The sequence below is a fragment of the Arvicanthis niloticus genome, chromosome 6, assembly GCF_011762505.2.
Source record: "Arvicanthis niloticus isolate mArvNil1 chromosome 6, mArvNil1.pat.X, whole genome shotgun sequence".
Classification (NCBI taxonomy): Eukaryota; Metazoa; Chordata; class Mammalia; order Rodentia; family Muridae; genus Arvicanthis; species Arvicanthis niloticus.
Window position 1 is genome coordinate 35,822,112 of NC_047663.1, and position 17,997 is coordinate 35,840,108.

Consider the following 17,997-nt stretch of genomic DNA (forward strand, 5'->3'; position numbering starts at 1 on the left):
GGTATTTTGTATTTAGTTTATTAGGAGCCTTAAAGTTCCTCTTCCCTAGTGGGTTTTTCTTTTTAAATGTATGATTATAGGTCAAAATACTTGACTCTGAAGTATAATCACTCCTCTGTGCAGTAGAGGAGCAGTAGAACCTATTTCTTTTATCCAGTTCTTTTTTGGTATCTATTTTGTATCCTCTATTTTCTCTCTATTTTTTCCCAACCACTAAGAATCATACACACAAAAAATAATAGTGGAAAAGAGCATATCAAGCTTCTAGACAAGTAATAATACTCCACTATTATCTGTCAATATTGTGTTTTTTAGCAGATACTTAAAATGTATTTATCATACATAATTAGCTTGATATTCCGTGATTGTGTAATTTTTATTAAGATGCTTACATGCAACCTCATTTACTTAAATAAATCATTCTGTTTCAAAATAAAGAGATAAGGGCTGGAAAGATGGCTTGGCTTTTAAGTGGTCTGGACAAGCATAACAATCATAGTTGGGATCCTCAGTAGCCACATAGATGTCGGGAAGTGTGATGGGGCCTACCTGTAATTCTGGCATGAGAGAAGAGGAGATAGGGAACTCCCAGAGAAAGCTGGATAGCTAGACTTATTGAATGAATCAGTGAGCTCTAGGTTCAAAGGAAAGACCATACTTAAATGTATTACTTAGGATGCAGCTAAGGCAGATAACCCATGTCAACCTCTGGCAACATTATGCATTTGATCTGTGCACAGGAACCTGTGAATCCAATCACATCTCATAACGCACACAAAAAGAAAATGTGTTTAAGTCTACCATTCTAATAGCATTTATATTTTTATGACTTATCTACAGAGTTTAACTATGGTATAGATTATGTAACTTTTGGAGCTTCCTAGGGAAAATACTATTGTTCATTTACAACTTTATTTCTGAGAAAAATTTTCAGATTTTAAATAAGAAACTAAGAATAATTTGTGTTGCATAGTTGTCCTTATGAACATTAGGCTTTCTGTCTTGTTTAGATAAGTAGACCACTACTTGGCTAATAGTTGAGTTTTCAGTTTATTGTTTCTGATCATCATGTAGATGCTCCACGCCCTACTAATCATGCCCGTCCTCCATCAACCAGTTTGATTTATGACTCTGATCTGGCAGTGTCTTATACTGACCTTGATAACCTCTTCAATTCTGATGAAGATGAATTAACAGTGAGTATCCCATTAATGATTAGGATTAAATTTAATTTCATTGATTTCATAACATTTCAAGTTTTGGAAGTGATTTATGACTTTAGTACTATGTTTTAGCTCCGAACAGTAGGAAATATTTTATAAATTGGTTGATTTTACTCTCATGTTAGAATCACCTTAACATGGTTTCCTGTGAACCTTGATGTGGGTATGTTTGAAAGATAGGTGATCAAGTTTAATTGAGCTCTGCCATGTAATTTTTTTTTTCAGTCTTTAGAATGATTTTTCTGTTTTTTGATCCTGTAGTTTGAGAAGTGTCTCTGGAATTGAATTAGTGAATGTTTTAAATAATTAACATTAGAACTTTACACCTTACCAATTTAATAAAAAATGCTAGTTCTTCTGAAATTGTTTGAGATGACTTCTGTTACTATCAGACATAGACTTGAAAACAGAAAATACTACTTCATTGTTCACACCTGTTTTCAGAGAAAGTTGAAGATAAAAGTAAAAACTTTAAATTTCCTACAGTAGGATTTCCTAGAATGTCAGTTGTCTAGCAGTTAATGAATTGGGTGCTACAGTATCATAAAAGGCATTCCTTTTCCATCTACTTAAAAATAGTTTAGGACCTGACTGGCATATTTGGTGTTTGTTGTCTAATATAATATATCCTATGAGGATATTTATCACACATGTTTCAACATATAAATCTATTACAGATATTGGTAATGTCAGATATAGTTCTATGTGAATACTTACCCTTTACTCTCCAGTATAGTGTGTACTAGGTTCACTGGGAAAAGAACTTTGAATATGCTTCATATAGACAGATCTTGTTTCTGCTAACATGCAGACAGCAGCTGTGGCTTGTTGGAGGTAAAAAAATTTGTCATATAATGTGCTTTACTTACAAAGTGTTCAGCGTGAGACATAGAATACACGTTCCTTCTAAAAACACTGGTAAGAGCTGGATGTAGTTGCACATGTCTTTAATCCCCATTCTTGGGATATGAAGGCCAGAGGTTTGGGAGTTCAAACTCAACTTTTGTCTACATAAAAATGAGAAGCCTACTTAGGTTACATGAGGCTCTATCTATCTCAAAAAACAATCTAGCCCCAAAAAACAATGGTGGTGATGAGAGATGCTAAAACTTGGTTTGATAGGAAGTCTCCTTGAGCTTATGCTCAGTATTAGATCTGTAAAAATATTTTTACAAGAATAACTTTATTAAACCAAGGTGAAAATTAAAGAAGAATTAAGAGGAGTTATTAATTATATAGGAAATTTTAATATCTTTTAAATTAAAAGACAGATCCTTTGAGTATCTTTTACTAAAAAAAATTCTGGTGTTAATTTTATATTTCTTGCCTTTTATTTGGCTTTATGTTATTGGTTATTCTTGCCTTTTTATGTATTTTCTTGAGGATGTCTTTTTCTCTGTAAATTGAGAGACTTAGCAACTACATGTCAGTGATGTGATATTTGGCTCTGTCATTGATTCAGAAAACCATTTTTGATGACCAGTATTTATCCTTTAGCTTACATATAAGGGATTAATACTGTGTGATTACTTTGGCTTTCAGATTAATATATCTTTTTTTCTCCATAGCCTGGATCTAAAAAATCAGCAAGTGGATCAGATGATAAAGCCAACTCCAAAGAATCAAAGACAGGAAGTCTGGATCCGTTATCTTGTATAAGTAAGCATCCCAGATCTGATCTCTAGCTTGGTTTAAAAACTTACTCCCAGCAGACTCCCTTCGATTTAAACACAGACTCACCTCTTATGTTAACGTGTGTTGTATTGCACACAGGCACTGCAGACCTTCACAAAATGTACCCCACGCCACCGTCACTGGAACAGCACATTATGGGCTTCTCTCCAATGAATATGAATAACAAAGAATACGGTAGTGTGGACACAGTACCTGGAGGAACTGTCCTGGAAGGAAATAGCTCTAGTGTAGGAACACAGTTCAGAATTGAGGTTGAGGAAGGATTCTGTAGCCCTAAACCTTCTGAAATTAAAGTAAGTATTTTTCTAGAAAAGTTATTCCTCCCTGTGTTTTCTTAGAGAAATAATTGCTGTGTTTAAGAATCTTTTTTCACAGTTGATTTTATTATTTTTGTGGTTAATAAATATGAAGAGTGAATTGTGGGAACACTATGTAAAATGCATTAAAAAATAGAAACAGAAAATATTTATACTTTTGTCCATTTAAAGAACAAGGTAAAGAAGGCAGTTGCTTTGATTCTGGGTTTTTTTTGTTTGTTTGTTTGTTTGTTTGTTTGTTTGTTTTTTCCTGTTTTTGTTTTTGTCCCTGGAATATAAGGCACTGAAAGTCCACGTTCTTTATATTGTAGGATTTTTCTTATGTCTATAAGCCTGAAAATTGTCAAGTTCTAGTAGGATGTTCCATGTTTGCACCTTTAAAAACTCTACCAAGCCATTGTCTGCCTCCTATCAAATTGCCAGAAGAGTGTGTTTACCGGCAGAGCTGGACTGTTGGAAAATTGGACTTGCTTCCTTCAGGCCCTTCAATGCCATTCATCAAAGAGGGGTATGATTGATGACGTTATTATAATACTGAATGCTTGTATGGGAGGTGTGTGTGTTTGTGTCTGTGTGTGTGTACATGCACATGTATGTGTGTGTGGGTGTGTTAGAGGGGTGGCATTGGAGAATATGCATGCCTACAAGCCACATGTATTGCCCCTTTACTCACTTGAGACAGTTTCTCATTGGACCTGAAACGTGGTGTTTTGTCTAAGCGGACTGGTCAGCAACCTCCTAGAATATACCTGTCTTTGTCTTCCAAGTGCTGGATTATAGCTTGTTTAGTTAGTCATACCCAGCTTTTTCACGTGGTATCTGGGAATTTGAACTCATGTCTCCAGCTTACACAGCAAGCATTTTTACCCATTGAGCTATCTCTGCAGCTCAGATTTTGTTTTTCTTGAAGTACCTGGTCTGCTGGAAATAGAGCATTGGTTTTGGAAATCCTAAGTGAATAAATAAAATGATTCTTGTTTATCATAATGACAATAGAGATGGATAAACCATTTGAAACCATATGCCATTTATTAATTTTAGAGGCACCTTTTTTTTTAGTCTACAATTCTGAATTGTTCTCATTTATATGCTGCCATTTTACAGTTACTTCACTTTGTAACAGATAAAGTTTTGCATTTTATTATCAGTTGTATTTTTAAAATTACTATTGCCAGCTGGGCAGTGGTGGTGTGCGCTTTTAGTCCCAGCACTTAGGAAGCAGAAGCAGATGATCAAGTTTGAGGCCAGCCTTGTCTACAGAGTAAGTTCCAGGGCAGCCAGGGCGTGCTACACAGAGAAACCCTGTCTTGAAAAACAAAACAAAATACCCACTATTGCAACTTTTTAACACATAAACACCCCAAAAGTCAGAATTTATTTTTTTTACTATCAGTAGCAATTAGAGTCAATAAAATATGGATATTTGTAGCATTAGAAATTTATAGATAGTAAATATCATTGTCTAGATGTGGCTAATAAATTTACGATTTTATAAGTCTTAAAATTTTATGTGTGTACCTTTACATGACTTCATGTGCACCACATGTGTTTAGGTGCTTGCAGAGACCAAAGGACATCAGATACCCTGGAACTGGAGTTAATAGGCTGTTGTAAGCTGCCTGATATGGGTCCTGGGAACCAAACCTCTGAACCTATGTCTCCCCAAAATGCAGCAAATATTTTAAACACTAAGCCATAGTTTTAGCCATTGCCTCATTTTAAAATCTTGAATCTAGTTCATTATTATATTTTGATTCTAGTTAGCTCACAAGAATCTCCATAGTGGACACAATAAACCTGAAATAAGTCTTATTTATCCCTCTAATCTTGTAATGATTACCATATGTAAATTTTCAGTGTTGTTTAGAAGCATATGGAGGATGCTTTTTTGTGTTCCATATTATTAATGTCTTATTTTATGAATTTGTTTCTCTTTCTACCCTGGTGACAACAGTGATGGCAGTAATTTGGATCAAGACTATGGTCCCGCCTACACACCGCAAACCCATACTTCTTTTGGGATGCCTCCGAGCAGCGCACCTCCTAGTAATAGTGGAGCAGGAATTCTTCCTTCACCATCCACCCCTAGGTTTCCGACTCCAAGGACTCCAAGGACTCCCAGGACTCCTCGTGGAGCTGGTGGACCTGCTAGTGCTCAAGGTTCAGTCAAGTATGAGAATTCAGACTTGTATTCACCAGCTTCCACCCCATCTACATGCAGACCCCTCAATTCTGTTGAACCCGCAACTGTCCCTTCCATCCCTGAAGCGCACAGTCTTTATGTAAACCTCATCCTTTCAGAATCAGTAATGAATTTGTTTAAAGACTGTAATTTTGAAAGTTGCTGTATTTGTGTCTGCAACATGAATATCAAGGGTGCCGATGTTGGAGTTTACATTCCAGACCCAACGCAGGAAGCACAGTATCGGTGTACCTGCGGCTTCAGTGCTGTCATGAACCGAAAATTTGGAAATAATTCAGGATTATTTCTTGAAGATGAACTTGACATCATAGGACGTAACACAGACTGTGGCAAAGAAGCAGAAAAACGTTTTGAAGCTCTCAGGGCTTCCTCTGTGGAAAATGTTAATGGAGGCCTAAAGGAATCTGAAAAGGTGCCTGATGAATTGATATTACTGCTTCAAGATCAATGCACTAATTTATTTTCACCCTTTGGAGCGGCAGACCAAGATCCTTTTCCCAAAGTGGGTATAAGTAGCAATTGGGTGCGTGTTGAGGAGCGGGACTGTTGTAGTGACTGCTGTCTGGCCTTAGAACATGGGCGTCAATTCATGGACAACATGTCAGGAGGAAAAGTTGATGAAGCACTTGTCAGAAGCTCATGCTTACACCCATGGGCCAAGCAAAATGGTAAGTTTGTGAAAGGAATAGTTCTTCACTAATTTGATTTTGGCTTCTTTTTTCCTGGGGGGGAAACTAGCAGAAGCATGTAGCCAGATAGGGATGCTGAAGTTTGAACTTACCCCCATTTAAAGACAGCTGGGTGTGGTAGCTCATGCCTTTAATCTCAGCAGAGGCAGGTAGATCTCTGTGAGTTGGAAGTCAGCCATGTCTACATATAGAGTTCCAGGATAGCCAAGACTGTAAGAGACCCTGTCTCAGAAAAACAAACAAACAAATAAAAGAAAACAAGACTTGTTACCTAAAGTGAGACTTATTAGCTGTTTAATTGAGTTTCACCAATAAAAATATTATCATACATCTTTTATTATATACTTAAATAGAAATGTAAAAGGCATCGTTTCATGTTAGTTGGCAGTTTAGTGATTGTTTCATGCAGCCATCTAATTTGTCTTTTGAGGTATCTGCACTCCACTATTGAGCTATGCCTGGGCTATCTCAGTAAATACTACAGAGAACCTTGTTTATGCTCAGTACTGTTTGATGCTCACTGTTGAACAGTCACAACAGTCTTTGGTTTTGAATTTTTATTTGATTGTTTTGTTTGTTTTTCCTTGTACATGTGGGTACATGATTGCATGTGTTTATGGAGTTCAGATACATAGAAGGATAGCCTTCTGGGTCATTCCTAAGAAGCTATCAACCTTGTGCTGTGCCCTCCCCCAACCCCACCCCCATGGATCAGGTTTTTCATTCACAGGGCACTGACTGGCTAGGTTAGAATCTCTTGTCCTCTTGAGCCTATGATTTAATGGAAGACACAGTTAAATAACAACAACAACAGAAAAAATATACTTGCATTACATACCAGTTACAAGTACGTAGAAGAGAAAGCAGGGCAAAAAAGCATGTTTGCAGGGCAGGAACCTTATGTGCTGTTTTATAAATATGGTCAGAGATGTTAACAAGGGGGAAGGAACATTTATAGAAAGGCCTACTTGGAGTGGTAAAAGTGAGCAGAGTAGTTAACTGGGGGAAGAATGTTAGCAGACAATGTAGTTCCAAATCCTTGAGGACACAGTTCTCTTGGTAAAACTTAGAAACATAGGTAGTGTTAAGTATGTTGCGTGATGGTCAAACTGATACATGATGAAGTGTAAGAGGTGTCCCAAACACTTACCTAATTTGTGTGTGAGCATTTCCATGTTTGGGTGCACATGTGTGCTTTGGAGAATGTGTAGAGGTCAGAGGACACTAGAGGGAGTTGGTTCTTTCTCCATACCATGTTGGTTCAAGGATTGAACTCAGGTTGTGAGGCTTGACAGCAGGTACTTTTACTCTGGTTCTTTATGTGGGTTTTTAGGCAGTGCCTTTAGCATTTATTTTAAATGCCTTGGGAATGATTCTTAATCGGAAAGTAACATGGCTCTATCTTTTTAGCTATAAATCAATCAATCAATCAATCAATCAAATCACTGGCTATTTCAGAAAAAATATCGTGGGATGGGAGGTGAGGGAAAATGAGAATGGAAGCAGTAACTTACATTAGAAATAGTCAGTCAGTGAAGATGGCAGCTTGGAAAAGACTGGAAGTCGTACAAATATTAGTAGTAGATTCTAGATTAGATAGAGATATAGACCTACAGAATGTGCTGGTCCATTTAAGTAAAGATGAAGCATATAAGCATGGTTTGTACAAATTCTAGTACTACTGCAGAGAAAGAAAATAGGAGGGCAGGCACAAATTTGGAGGTTAAAACTCAGAAGACTGATGGCTCTGGAAATGAAACATCTCATGTATGTGGGTTATTAGTATTAAATACTATGGAAACCCAGCACTGGGAAAGTGTAGGAAAGAATTCAAGATGATCTTTGGCCACATAGGTAAGTTCAAGGTTACCCTGGAATATATGAGGCCCTTTCTCTTCAAAGGCTGGAGCTGGATGGGAAGTTTTGGGGAACTTCCCAAAAGAGGGTCAGGAAGGAATCGGAGAAGGAACACGGAAGTGATTGTTCATGCATGTATAAATATGTCTTGATAAAGGTGCAGTGTGACAAGACCACTGGATGTGACCCCATGAAGGGAGTTAAGAGACCTAGAGAATCAGTTCTGCTCAACCTGATTAGAGTAGGGTGTGAGGAAATAAGAAACAAACTTGAAATTTGGTAAACACTGTTATAAATAGGTTTTATATTAGGGTTAACACACACACACATGGAAAGTTATTCTGTAGATCAAAAAATTTAAATTGACAATAATTTCATATAATTAAGTAAGTGGTATTTTGCTATATGAATCTATGATAGCTTATCTATCACTATTTTTATAGTGACTCTTAAAATCTTTTAGCAATTTTAAAATATACAATACAGTAATAGTAGCTGTGCTCATCATGTTACTATGTAGACCTCTAGAACATAATCTTCCTACCTAACTGGAAACTCACTCTCTTTCCAGTCTGACTTCCTTCCTTGGGAAGAATTACCACAGAACAAAAGGTACTATTGTAGGAGCAAAGTCATTAAATAAGTGAGGGGTAATAGAATACATTCCAAGTAGAGGTGTATATTGACCTTTATATAGGAACATGTCCATTGTAGCAAGAATAATAGATGGACAAGAAGAGGAAAAGTGACCCTTTTAGTGATTTCTTTTGTAGTGGGTGAGAGCAGTAGGAGACACTGACAGGGTCATTTGATGCTGATGTCTTAATTCACACACTAGCAGCTTCACACAGTCCCACTTTGTTAGAAACAAATTCTCCCATGATCTTCTCAAACAGATTCTCCCATGATCTTCTCAAGCAGATTCTGGAGATAGGAATCCCTTTTGTCACTCATTACTAATGATGTCTTTGAAAAAGTGATATATTATCTTTATATCTTTGTCTGTAGTGTGTGTGTGTGAACCCAGGTGTAAAAGTAACTTTTATTCCCCTGATGTAATTGTAGTTTCTGAAGTTTCTTGCCTCTGTCTCCTAACCTAGACCAAGTCCTGGAGGCTTATAGTCTCCACACAATCTTATTTAGGCCCAGAGTGTTTTCGGCCTCTGAGACTTACTGCTGAGTAAACTCACCCTTTCTAGTTCTTTCTGAGTTGTGACTGGCTGGTTCAACTCAGCTGTTCTGGCTCAAACTCCTTTCCAAGCTGACTGATTCAATCTGACTTCTCCCTCAATCTCTGAATTGCTCTGCTTGGCCTCAAACTAATATTGGCAATATGTTCTTACCTTCTGGTTCCTTTTCATTCTTGGACTCTTTCTGTTTTCATTTTTGTCTAGTGTTCTCTCTCTCTCTCTCTCCTTTAATATTTATTTATTTATTTATTTATTTATTTAATGTATACGAGTACACTGTAGCTGTATTCAGACACACCAGAAAACGGTATTAGATATTATTACAGATACTTGTGAGCCACCATGTGGTTGCTGGGAATTGAACTCAGGAACTCTGGAAGAGCAATCAGTGCTCTTCTGAGCCATCTCTCCAGCTCGTTCTCTCTTCAACCTGTCTCTGTAAAACTGTCCTGGTAAAACAGCCTCCTTTCTCTCTTTCTAAACTGCTCCCTCAAGTAGCTTCCTTTCCTCTCTCTCCTCCTCTGAAAGTTCTGCATATCCTCTTCTGTCAGAACTTTCTCTGATTCATCACTTTGTCTGCCACTCAATTAGTCTTTCAAACATGGGTGCCTCCTTCTACAAACTTAACTTTACTTTCATTTGGGGGGGGGGGGAAATTAAAGATGTGTACTAAGGGTTTGTCTGTATTCCATCCAGAGAAGCCAGCCATGTTGCTAGATTGAAATCCCTCCTGCACCCAGGATCTTGTGTATGCTAGGCCAGTAGTTTATAACTGAACTATATCCTCAACTCACTTTATTTGTAATAATGAAATAAAACTAGTATTTGACTTGATTAGCATTGTAAAGATTTAATGAGTTCATTCATGTAAACATAACAGATCTTATGTAGTCCTTATATATTGTACCAGTTAAACCATTTTCTTTTTCTTTTTTTTTTTTTGTTTTGTTTTTTTTTTTGTTTTGTTTTTTTTTGGTTTTTTGAGACAGGGTTTCTCTGTGTAGCCCTGGCTGTCCTGGAACTCACTCTCTAGACCAGACTGGCCTCGAACTCAGAAATCCACCTGCCTCTGCCTCCCAAGTGCTGGGATTAAAGGCGTGCACCACCACCACCCCGCCAGTTAAGCCATTTTCAAACAGTGGGCTTTGTATTTGGTATTTGGGGGAGCTATGGAGATAAGAGTCTACATTTTAATTGTTCTAGCCACTAAGATAACTAAAATTATAATCAGAGAAGTAAACGATAATCGAAATTCCTTTTTTTTAAAGATTTATTTATTATTTTTTAATTTTTAATTATTTATTTATTTACTTATTTAGTTAATGTATATGCGTACACCATTGCTCCCTTCAGACACACCAGAAGAGGGCATCAGACCCCATTACAGATGGTTGTGAGCCACCATATAGTTGCTGGGAATTGAACTCAGGACCTCTGGAAGAGCAGTCAGTGCTCTTAACCACTGAGCCATCTCTCCAGTCCCCAAATTCTTCTTATTGATAGGAAAATCCTATTATTAATAACTGTATATCGACAGAATATTAACAAGCCCTGAAATTGAAGAAAATTATGTGACTATGATCACATATAATTGATGAATTAAAGATTAATTATAGCAATAGTAGTTTGAGGGTGAGGTCAGAATACTTCTAAAGTCTATAGTAGCATGTATTTTTTTTTTTACATTGTGTGTGTTTTTTACATGTTTTCTGTGTGTGCAGACATGCACTCACATAAGCACACACATGCCATGTTACACGTTGAAGTAAGAGGACACTTGCAGGAGTTGTTTATCTTCCATTCAGTGAAGTCTTTAGGCTTAGCTGCAAGTGCCTTTACTCTGTGAAACATCTCACCACCCCAGTTAAAGCATACCTTTAATGCAGTTCTGAAACAAGCAAAAGTAAATGTGTTGTTCATTTGCACATAAAACTCAGGGTACTGGTTATTTCTTGAGATTTACACATGTATAAAAAGGAGCAGGGAATAGAGCAGGAGGAGGCATTTAATAGACTGTGAGGAAGTGTAATACCTCTTTGGCATGGTGTTGCATATTGACAACTTAGTACTGTGTAAGTGAGATTCTGTCTCAACAAAAACAGGGTTTTTTTTTTTTTGGCAGTGAGATCATAACTCATAATTATTTTCATCATGATAGTAAAAGTAATTTGTGAAATAAAGCAAGTGGACCCCACTCATGGGCTTGTTATTCATGACAAATCATGATTCACCTAATTCATTATACTACATTATACATTCATTATATTACAGGGAAGAGCCAGTTAAAATAAAGCCAAATCAGTGAGTCCCTGGCACATAGACCTCCAATGTTGCTCACTCCAACAGCAGCAAATAGCTTCAGGAGCGCCCTTTATTATTAGTTTATTGGGATTACCTCTTTGCCAGGTAAATACTAAGTTTTACTTGGTGCACATTTATACTCTGATGAAAGTATAGCATTGTTGAGTATATCTACAGAATTACTACCTGCGCATTAGGGCCTGTGGATTTAGCTGTCTGCCTTGGTTACCTTTCTCCGTCATATTTAACTTGGGTTCGTTCTTGTCTCCTTTAACTCTTCTTGTTAGATGTTATGTTCTGTATTTGCTTATTTCTTATGTATGCAATAGAATTTATTGATTGATCTCTTATCCCTTAAGTACACCCATGCAAGTTCTGTGTAAGGGTATTCATATTTCCAACACTGAGAATAGTGAATATGAATATTTGTTCAAATTAACTTAAAAGTCAATGAAGTAGGTTGAGAATGTAGCTCTGTGGCAGAACAGTTGACTGGCATATTGTCCTGAGTTTAATCCTTACTACAGAAGAGGAAAAAATAATCTACAAAATAGTTTGCATATTTAAGGAGCAGCTTGTTCAAGATTAAAAAAAAAAAAAATGCTCTTAATTTTCTCATTTTCACTGTCCCAGCACCTCCTGATCATATATAAAAAAAACTTATAAACATACCATATAATTCATCTATATAAAATGTACAGTCAAAAATTTAGTATTTGCAGTTTTAACTATTTGTACAAACAATTTTGGAACATTTGTGTCACTCCAAAAGTAACCAATACTTAGTAGTTATTTGCTATTTTTATCCATCCCTTTCTTGTAACTGTAAGCAACCACTAATTAGCCTACTTAGTGTTCTGTCTGTATAGATGGGCAGTTTGGGGCATTATATATATAAATTGAATAGTACAATATTTGGGCTTTTGTGACTTCTTTTCAAAATTTTTTTTTTTTAGTTTATTTTTATTCTATGTTCATTGGTGTTTTGCCCTCATATGTCTGTGTGAGGATGTTGAGTTATTTAGTGATATACTTTTTTCTAAATCTTGAAATTAGGCATTTGAATTGAATGCACTTTGGCTTCTGTGAACATGTGTGTACGATTTTATGTATGCTTGTGTTTCCATCATAGTTAGATTTCCTTGGTCATAGAACTCATATTTTTGAAAGCATTTGCACTACTTTAAATTCTAACATTAGATGATTCCACTTTCTCCAAAACCACACCGATACTTGCAATCTATTTTTTATTGAAGACATCCTGGTGGTTATGAAGTGGTTTCTTGCGGTTTGGCTTTGAATTCCCCTAACAATGACTGATGCTCAGTGTCTTTTTGTAGATACCATTTGTGTATCCCAGGAGAAATGCTTCTTAAGATCCTTTGCTTTACTGGGGAGTGGGACTGAAGTGTTGAATGTTCAAAGGAAATATCTCATCCCACAGCCCCATCTGGGGCTTGTGAGCCTTCAGCTTCACCAGGTTTTATAATTTGACTTTTTAGTTTTTTAAACTTGTACTTCATTCTTGTTTTTAAGTTATTTATCTGTAAGAACTGTGGATAGAAATTCTTTTTTGGTTTGTGTTTCAAAAATATTTTCACAGCCAGGCATTGGTGGTGCATGCCTTCAATCCCAGCACTTGGGAGGCAGAGGCACGTGGATCTCACTCTGTAGATTAGGCTGGCCTCAAACTCAGAGATCCTACCTGCCTCTGCCTGCCCACCAGTCCTCACTTTCCTGTCTGTCTGTCTGAATTCAGGGATAGATATGTGCTGCTAAATCTGACTTCTGGAAGGTTTTATATAGTTTTCTATGTATGCAAATGTTTAGATTTTTTTTTTATAATGAACAGTTAAAATACCTCAGATGTATTTCTTTTAAACTCTATAAAGTTTGTGTCACCAAAAAGCAATTGCTACTCAATTTTTTTTTTTAATGATTGTAGATGGGAGTGTGCAGTGTTCACAGGATATACTTCGGATGCTCCTTTCTCTTCAGCCAGTTCTTCAAGATGCTATTCAGAAAAAAAGAACAGTGAGGCCTTGGGGGGTTCAAGGTCCTCTCACATGGCAACAATTTCATAAGATGGCTGGCCGAGGCTCTTATGGTAAGTTGTGTATTGTACTCGATAATAACTGATTTATGTCTCTTCTCAGGTATGAGCCCACCATGAATAAGTACATTAGTTCTTAAGTATTTGAGGATACTGTGGTCAGGTTCCAATTCTAGCCGACCTTTCTTTGTACTTTTGTAGCATTTAGTTTTCCTGGTTTCTTTAATCTCACATCAGCATGAGTAGCTGCACTATCTATACATACCTAACATCCAGTATGATTTTTATCTGAAGGAAGGGTGATGATTTTTGTAAAATCCCCAAATGACTTAAGTTGTAAATTGAACGAGATGAAAGATTGTGGTCAAATAGAGGCTAATACTTTTTTAAAAATGTAAGATTTACCACATCAAAAGTTTGGACAAAAATAGAAATTTGCAGGTATGACAAAAGCAGTCAATGAACACTTAGTAGGTATATGTTGACTTGTGCTCACCTGTAAGGAGGAGGCTCTCAGATGGTTGAAATACTGTTTCTGCAGTAGCACTTAAGTATATTTGACTGATAGCTGGTTGTGTTTTGTAGTGTTGGGATTGAACCAGACCCTCACACACAATAGGCAATTATCAAACCACACTCCCAGCTCTGGAATTGTAGCTGTTACCATTAAAAGTTCTCTGTGGTTTCAGAATGTATTTTTCTGTTTTATTAATGGCTGAATAATTCAAATGTCATATAAATTGATAACCTATGAAAGGTTCAATTTATTGATACGTTTTAGTTTAAACTTTACATTTAAAAGAAGAAAAAAAAAGCTGGGCACTGGTTGCAATCGCCTTTAATTCCAGCACTTAGGAGGCAGAGGCAGGCAGATTTCTGAGTTCAAGGCCAGCCTAGTCTACAGAGTGAGTTCCAGGTCAGCCAGGCTACACAGAGAAACCCTGTCTCGAAAAACCAAAAAAAAAAAAAAAAAAAACCTTTACATTTTGCTCAAAACCAGAACAGATTTATTTCTGTACCTGATTTTGAAGATTATTTCTGTATGTATTTTATCAATACATTATCTATAGACATATAAAAAGTATTTCTATCATTTATCATTCCACCCATATTTCATAATTCCAACTATTTTCAGTGATTTGTTTATGCTTGTCTTAAAATCATATGTGTAGTTTAAATTTTGTATTGCTAAATTATACTCAGCAGTATCAATTTAAACTCAATCAGATAAATATTTACTGTCTCAGACTTGCCAGTAAATTGTCAGATAGTTGAACAAAAGAACATTTATTTCACTATAACTTGAGATGCTGAGAGTGGGTTTTCTGGGTTCAGATTCCTACAGTGACTTCTTTTATGATGCTGGATAAGTTGTTTACTAACAGTGTCTGCCAATGTATTGTGTTTGTGAGAATTGGTATAGACAGCAATATATATATAGTATAGACAGAATTAATACAGACAGTGTATACACACAGTATAGATAGTATTAGTATAAACAGTATAAACAGAGTGTGGTGTTGCAGTTACTTTTTAATATTCAGGCTACTTTCTTAAAAGAGATCAAACAGCTTTCTTTGTCTTTGTTTGTGTGCTTTACTCATTTTAAAATAAGGTAATTTATCTTTTTTTTTTCTCCTAATAATGTGGTAAGAACATTTAACCTGAGATCTACCCTTTTAATTCAGTTTTAAGTAAAAAATATAGTATTGTTGATTTTTGTATAACATTGTATATCTGATGATTTTCTCATAGATTTATGAGTCCTTTTTATGGGAAATATATTAACTCCATATCAATTACAAATTTGTTTACTATTAAGTCAGTTCATGCCAGGTGTGGTGACTCATACCTAGAATTTGAACATTTAACAGGCTGAGGAAAGGAGGATTGTTACAAGTTCAAGACCAGACTGGGTTGTAGAAAAAAATCAATCTCAAGTAAAGTAGCAGTAAATATTTTAAAGTGACCACTTAAGGATATTTTTAATTCTGAAAATATGTCATTACTTGCTTTTTATGTTTCTGTTTTTAATATTTTCCTTATTAACTTTGGAAATAAAGAAGATGACATGAATTGGCTTCTTCCTGATTGCCTTCTTTATTACTCAGGAACTGATGAATCTCCGGAACCACTGCCGATTCCCACGTTTTTGTTGGGTTATGATTATGATTTTCTGGTGCTTTCTCCATTTGCTCTCCCTTACTGGGAGAAACTTATGCTGGAACCTTATGGATCTCAAAGAGATATAGCCTATGTTGTACTCTGTCCAGAGAACGAAGCGTTGTTAAATGGAGCCAGAAGCTTTTTTAGAGATCTCACTGCAATATACGAGGTAGGTATTTTATAATTTATAGTTTCATGTTTAAAATGTACTGGGTGTTTCTACTGGTTGATGAAGAACGCTAATGTTGATAGTAGTCTTAGTAATGAATTATATTCTTACTATATTTTTGCTAGTCTTTGTTAGATATGTATGTCATGGGCCACAGTGGAAAACACAGTGTTAAAGGAATCTGTCAAGGGCATAAATGTGTTCTATTTAAAGCAACCTTTGGTATGCTAGGTGTGGTGGTGCATGCCTGTATCTCAGGTGTATTTGGGTAGAAACAGGAAGAGTCTCCAGGCCAGCCTGGATTACACAGTGAAACTATGTCTTGGAAAAAAACATATTACTGTGGGGAGCTGACAGAAGGCCGCTATCATCCTTGCAGCCATCTTGAGCCATAAACCCTGACAAGAGACTTGTTTACAACAGCCTACAATAGCTGAGCACATTCTGATAACATCTTGTTTTAGATACCCAGGATTTTCCCTTGGGTGTGTGAGACTTAAAGGTAAGACTTAAAGGTGTGATTTAGAGATAAGTCTTAAAGGCGAGACTTAGAAGTGAGACATATAAAAGAGGTAGACAGAAGAAGGAACTTAGAGAGAGGCTTGAGACTTAGGACTTGGAACTTAGAACTTGGAACTGGGAAAGAGACTAGCAACTTAGAACTGGATAAGGACTTGAGACTTATTACAGCTGGAACTAGGATTAGGACCCGAGACTTGGTACTAGGAACTAGGGACTTGGAAGTTGGGACTGGGACTAGGGACTTGGGGAGAAGAGAGACTGAAGAATAAACGGGATTGAATCACACTCTGGTCTCCATTCTTTGTGTCCGTCCTCACTCTCTGTCTTGCTGAACCCTGACCCGCGTACTGGAGCAGCTTGGGGAAGTGTGGACTCTAACAGTTTAGCCCTCAAGGCTTTTGGCAGTGCGGGTTCCAACATTGATAGAGAGGTCCCCAACATTCTGGCCCCCAAAACGTGGGATAGTGCGGTTCTCAACATATTACCAGGGGTGGTAGTATATGTTTGTAATCCCACCATTTGAGAGGTAGAAGCTGGAGGATCAGAAAATCATTTTTCAGCAATGTAACAAGTTGGAGGCTAGTTTGGGTTACCCGAGACCCTGTGTCCAAAAAAAAGCAGCTGGAAATTTCTAAAGGAAAACAACCAGTATCTTTATGGTTACCCATGCTATTCCAACTCAGTAGTTAATTATAAGTGATAAGGCTTGTTTTAAATGGCTGACATGCTTGGATTTTTATAATCTGTATCCAAATTGTACAGTAAATTCACCAGTTCTGCCTTTTATATATATTTTTGTAGTCCTGTCGATTGGGCCAACACAGACCTATTTCTCGACTGTTGACGGATGGGATCATGAAAGTTGGAGCTACTGCATCAAAGAAACTTTCAGAAAAGTTTGTAACAGAATGGTTTTCTCAGGCAGCTGATGGTAACAATGAAGCATTTTCTAAACTGAAGCTGTATGCACAAGTCTGCAGATACGATTTAGGTATTCAGTTTGTATTCATCCTATAAGAGCAATGTGAGCAGTGTGGGTTGTTTCACCATCGAATTTTGTAAATAAAATCTTAGTGTCATATAGCCATCTCCATTTTTTTTTCAAACACTGTCTCTGCCTGCTTTTGTCCTCAAAGTCAGAACTGAGTAGATGTGGCAAAGGCTGTGGTTTCAAACTTACATATGTATTGTTTGACTGTCCACATAGAGATTCTAGCTCTGTATATGGGCATGCTATCAAGTAGACATTATTTGTTCCAAAATATTTTTGCTGTTTCTGTGGAGTCTGATGTTTTATAGAATTGATCCCAGTATTCAGGAGGCAGAGTCAGGAGGATCTCTGAGTTTAAGGCCAGTGTGGCCTACAGAGTGAGTTCCAGAACAACAGGGCTACACACACATAGTAAGAACCTGTCTTTAAAAAAATTTTTTTGATTTGTTAGTAATTTACATACAAATAATTTCTAAGTAACCTGTAGTTTCGAGTATGGCTGTTATTTAAATCTTTTTTGTTATATCCTGAAATTATCAGTGAACTTCCTTTACACTTAATCCAAAGAGATGCAATACCAGACTACTGAACCTAATTAGACATTTCTGAAAATTGCACCTT

At 36.6% G+C, this 17,997-nt stretch overlaps 1 protein-coding gene across 2 annotated transcripts in view; it reads left to right on the plus strand.

Annotated features, from left to right (window-relative positions):
- The window catches only part of Med13 (mediator complex subunit 13), an 88,710-nt gene that overhangs the window by 53,820 nt on the left and 16,893 nt on the right, over positions 1-17,997 (plus strand). For both annotated transcript variants that reach the window (XM_034505477.2, XM_076936097.1), the window contains exons 12-19: positions 1,075-1,196; positions 2,792-2,882; positions 2,997-3,211; positions 3,547-3,743; positions 5,190-6,106; positions 13,421-13,582; positions 15,640-15,863; positions 17,187-17,376. In XM_034505477.2, coding sequence (XP_034361368.1) covers positions 1,075-1,196; positions 2,792-2,882; positions 2,997-3,211; positions 3,547-3,743; positions 5,190-6,106; positions 13,421-13,582; positions 15,640-15,863; positions 17,187-17,376 — 2,118 coding nt within the window. The remainder of the gene's footprint in view (positions 1-1,074; positions 1,197-2,791; positions 2,883-2,996; positions 3,212-3,546; positions 3,744-5,189; positions 6,107-13,420; positions 13,583-15,639; positions 15,864-17,186; positions 17,377-17,997) is intronic.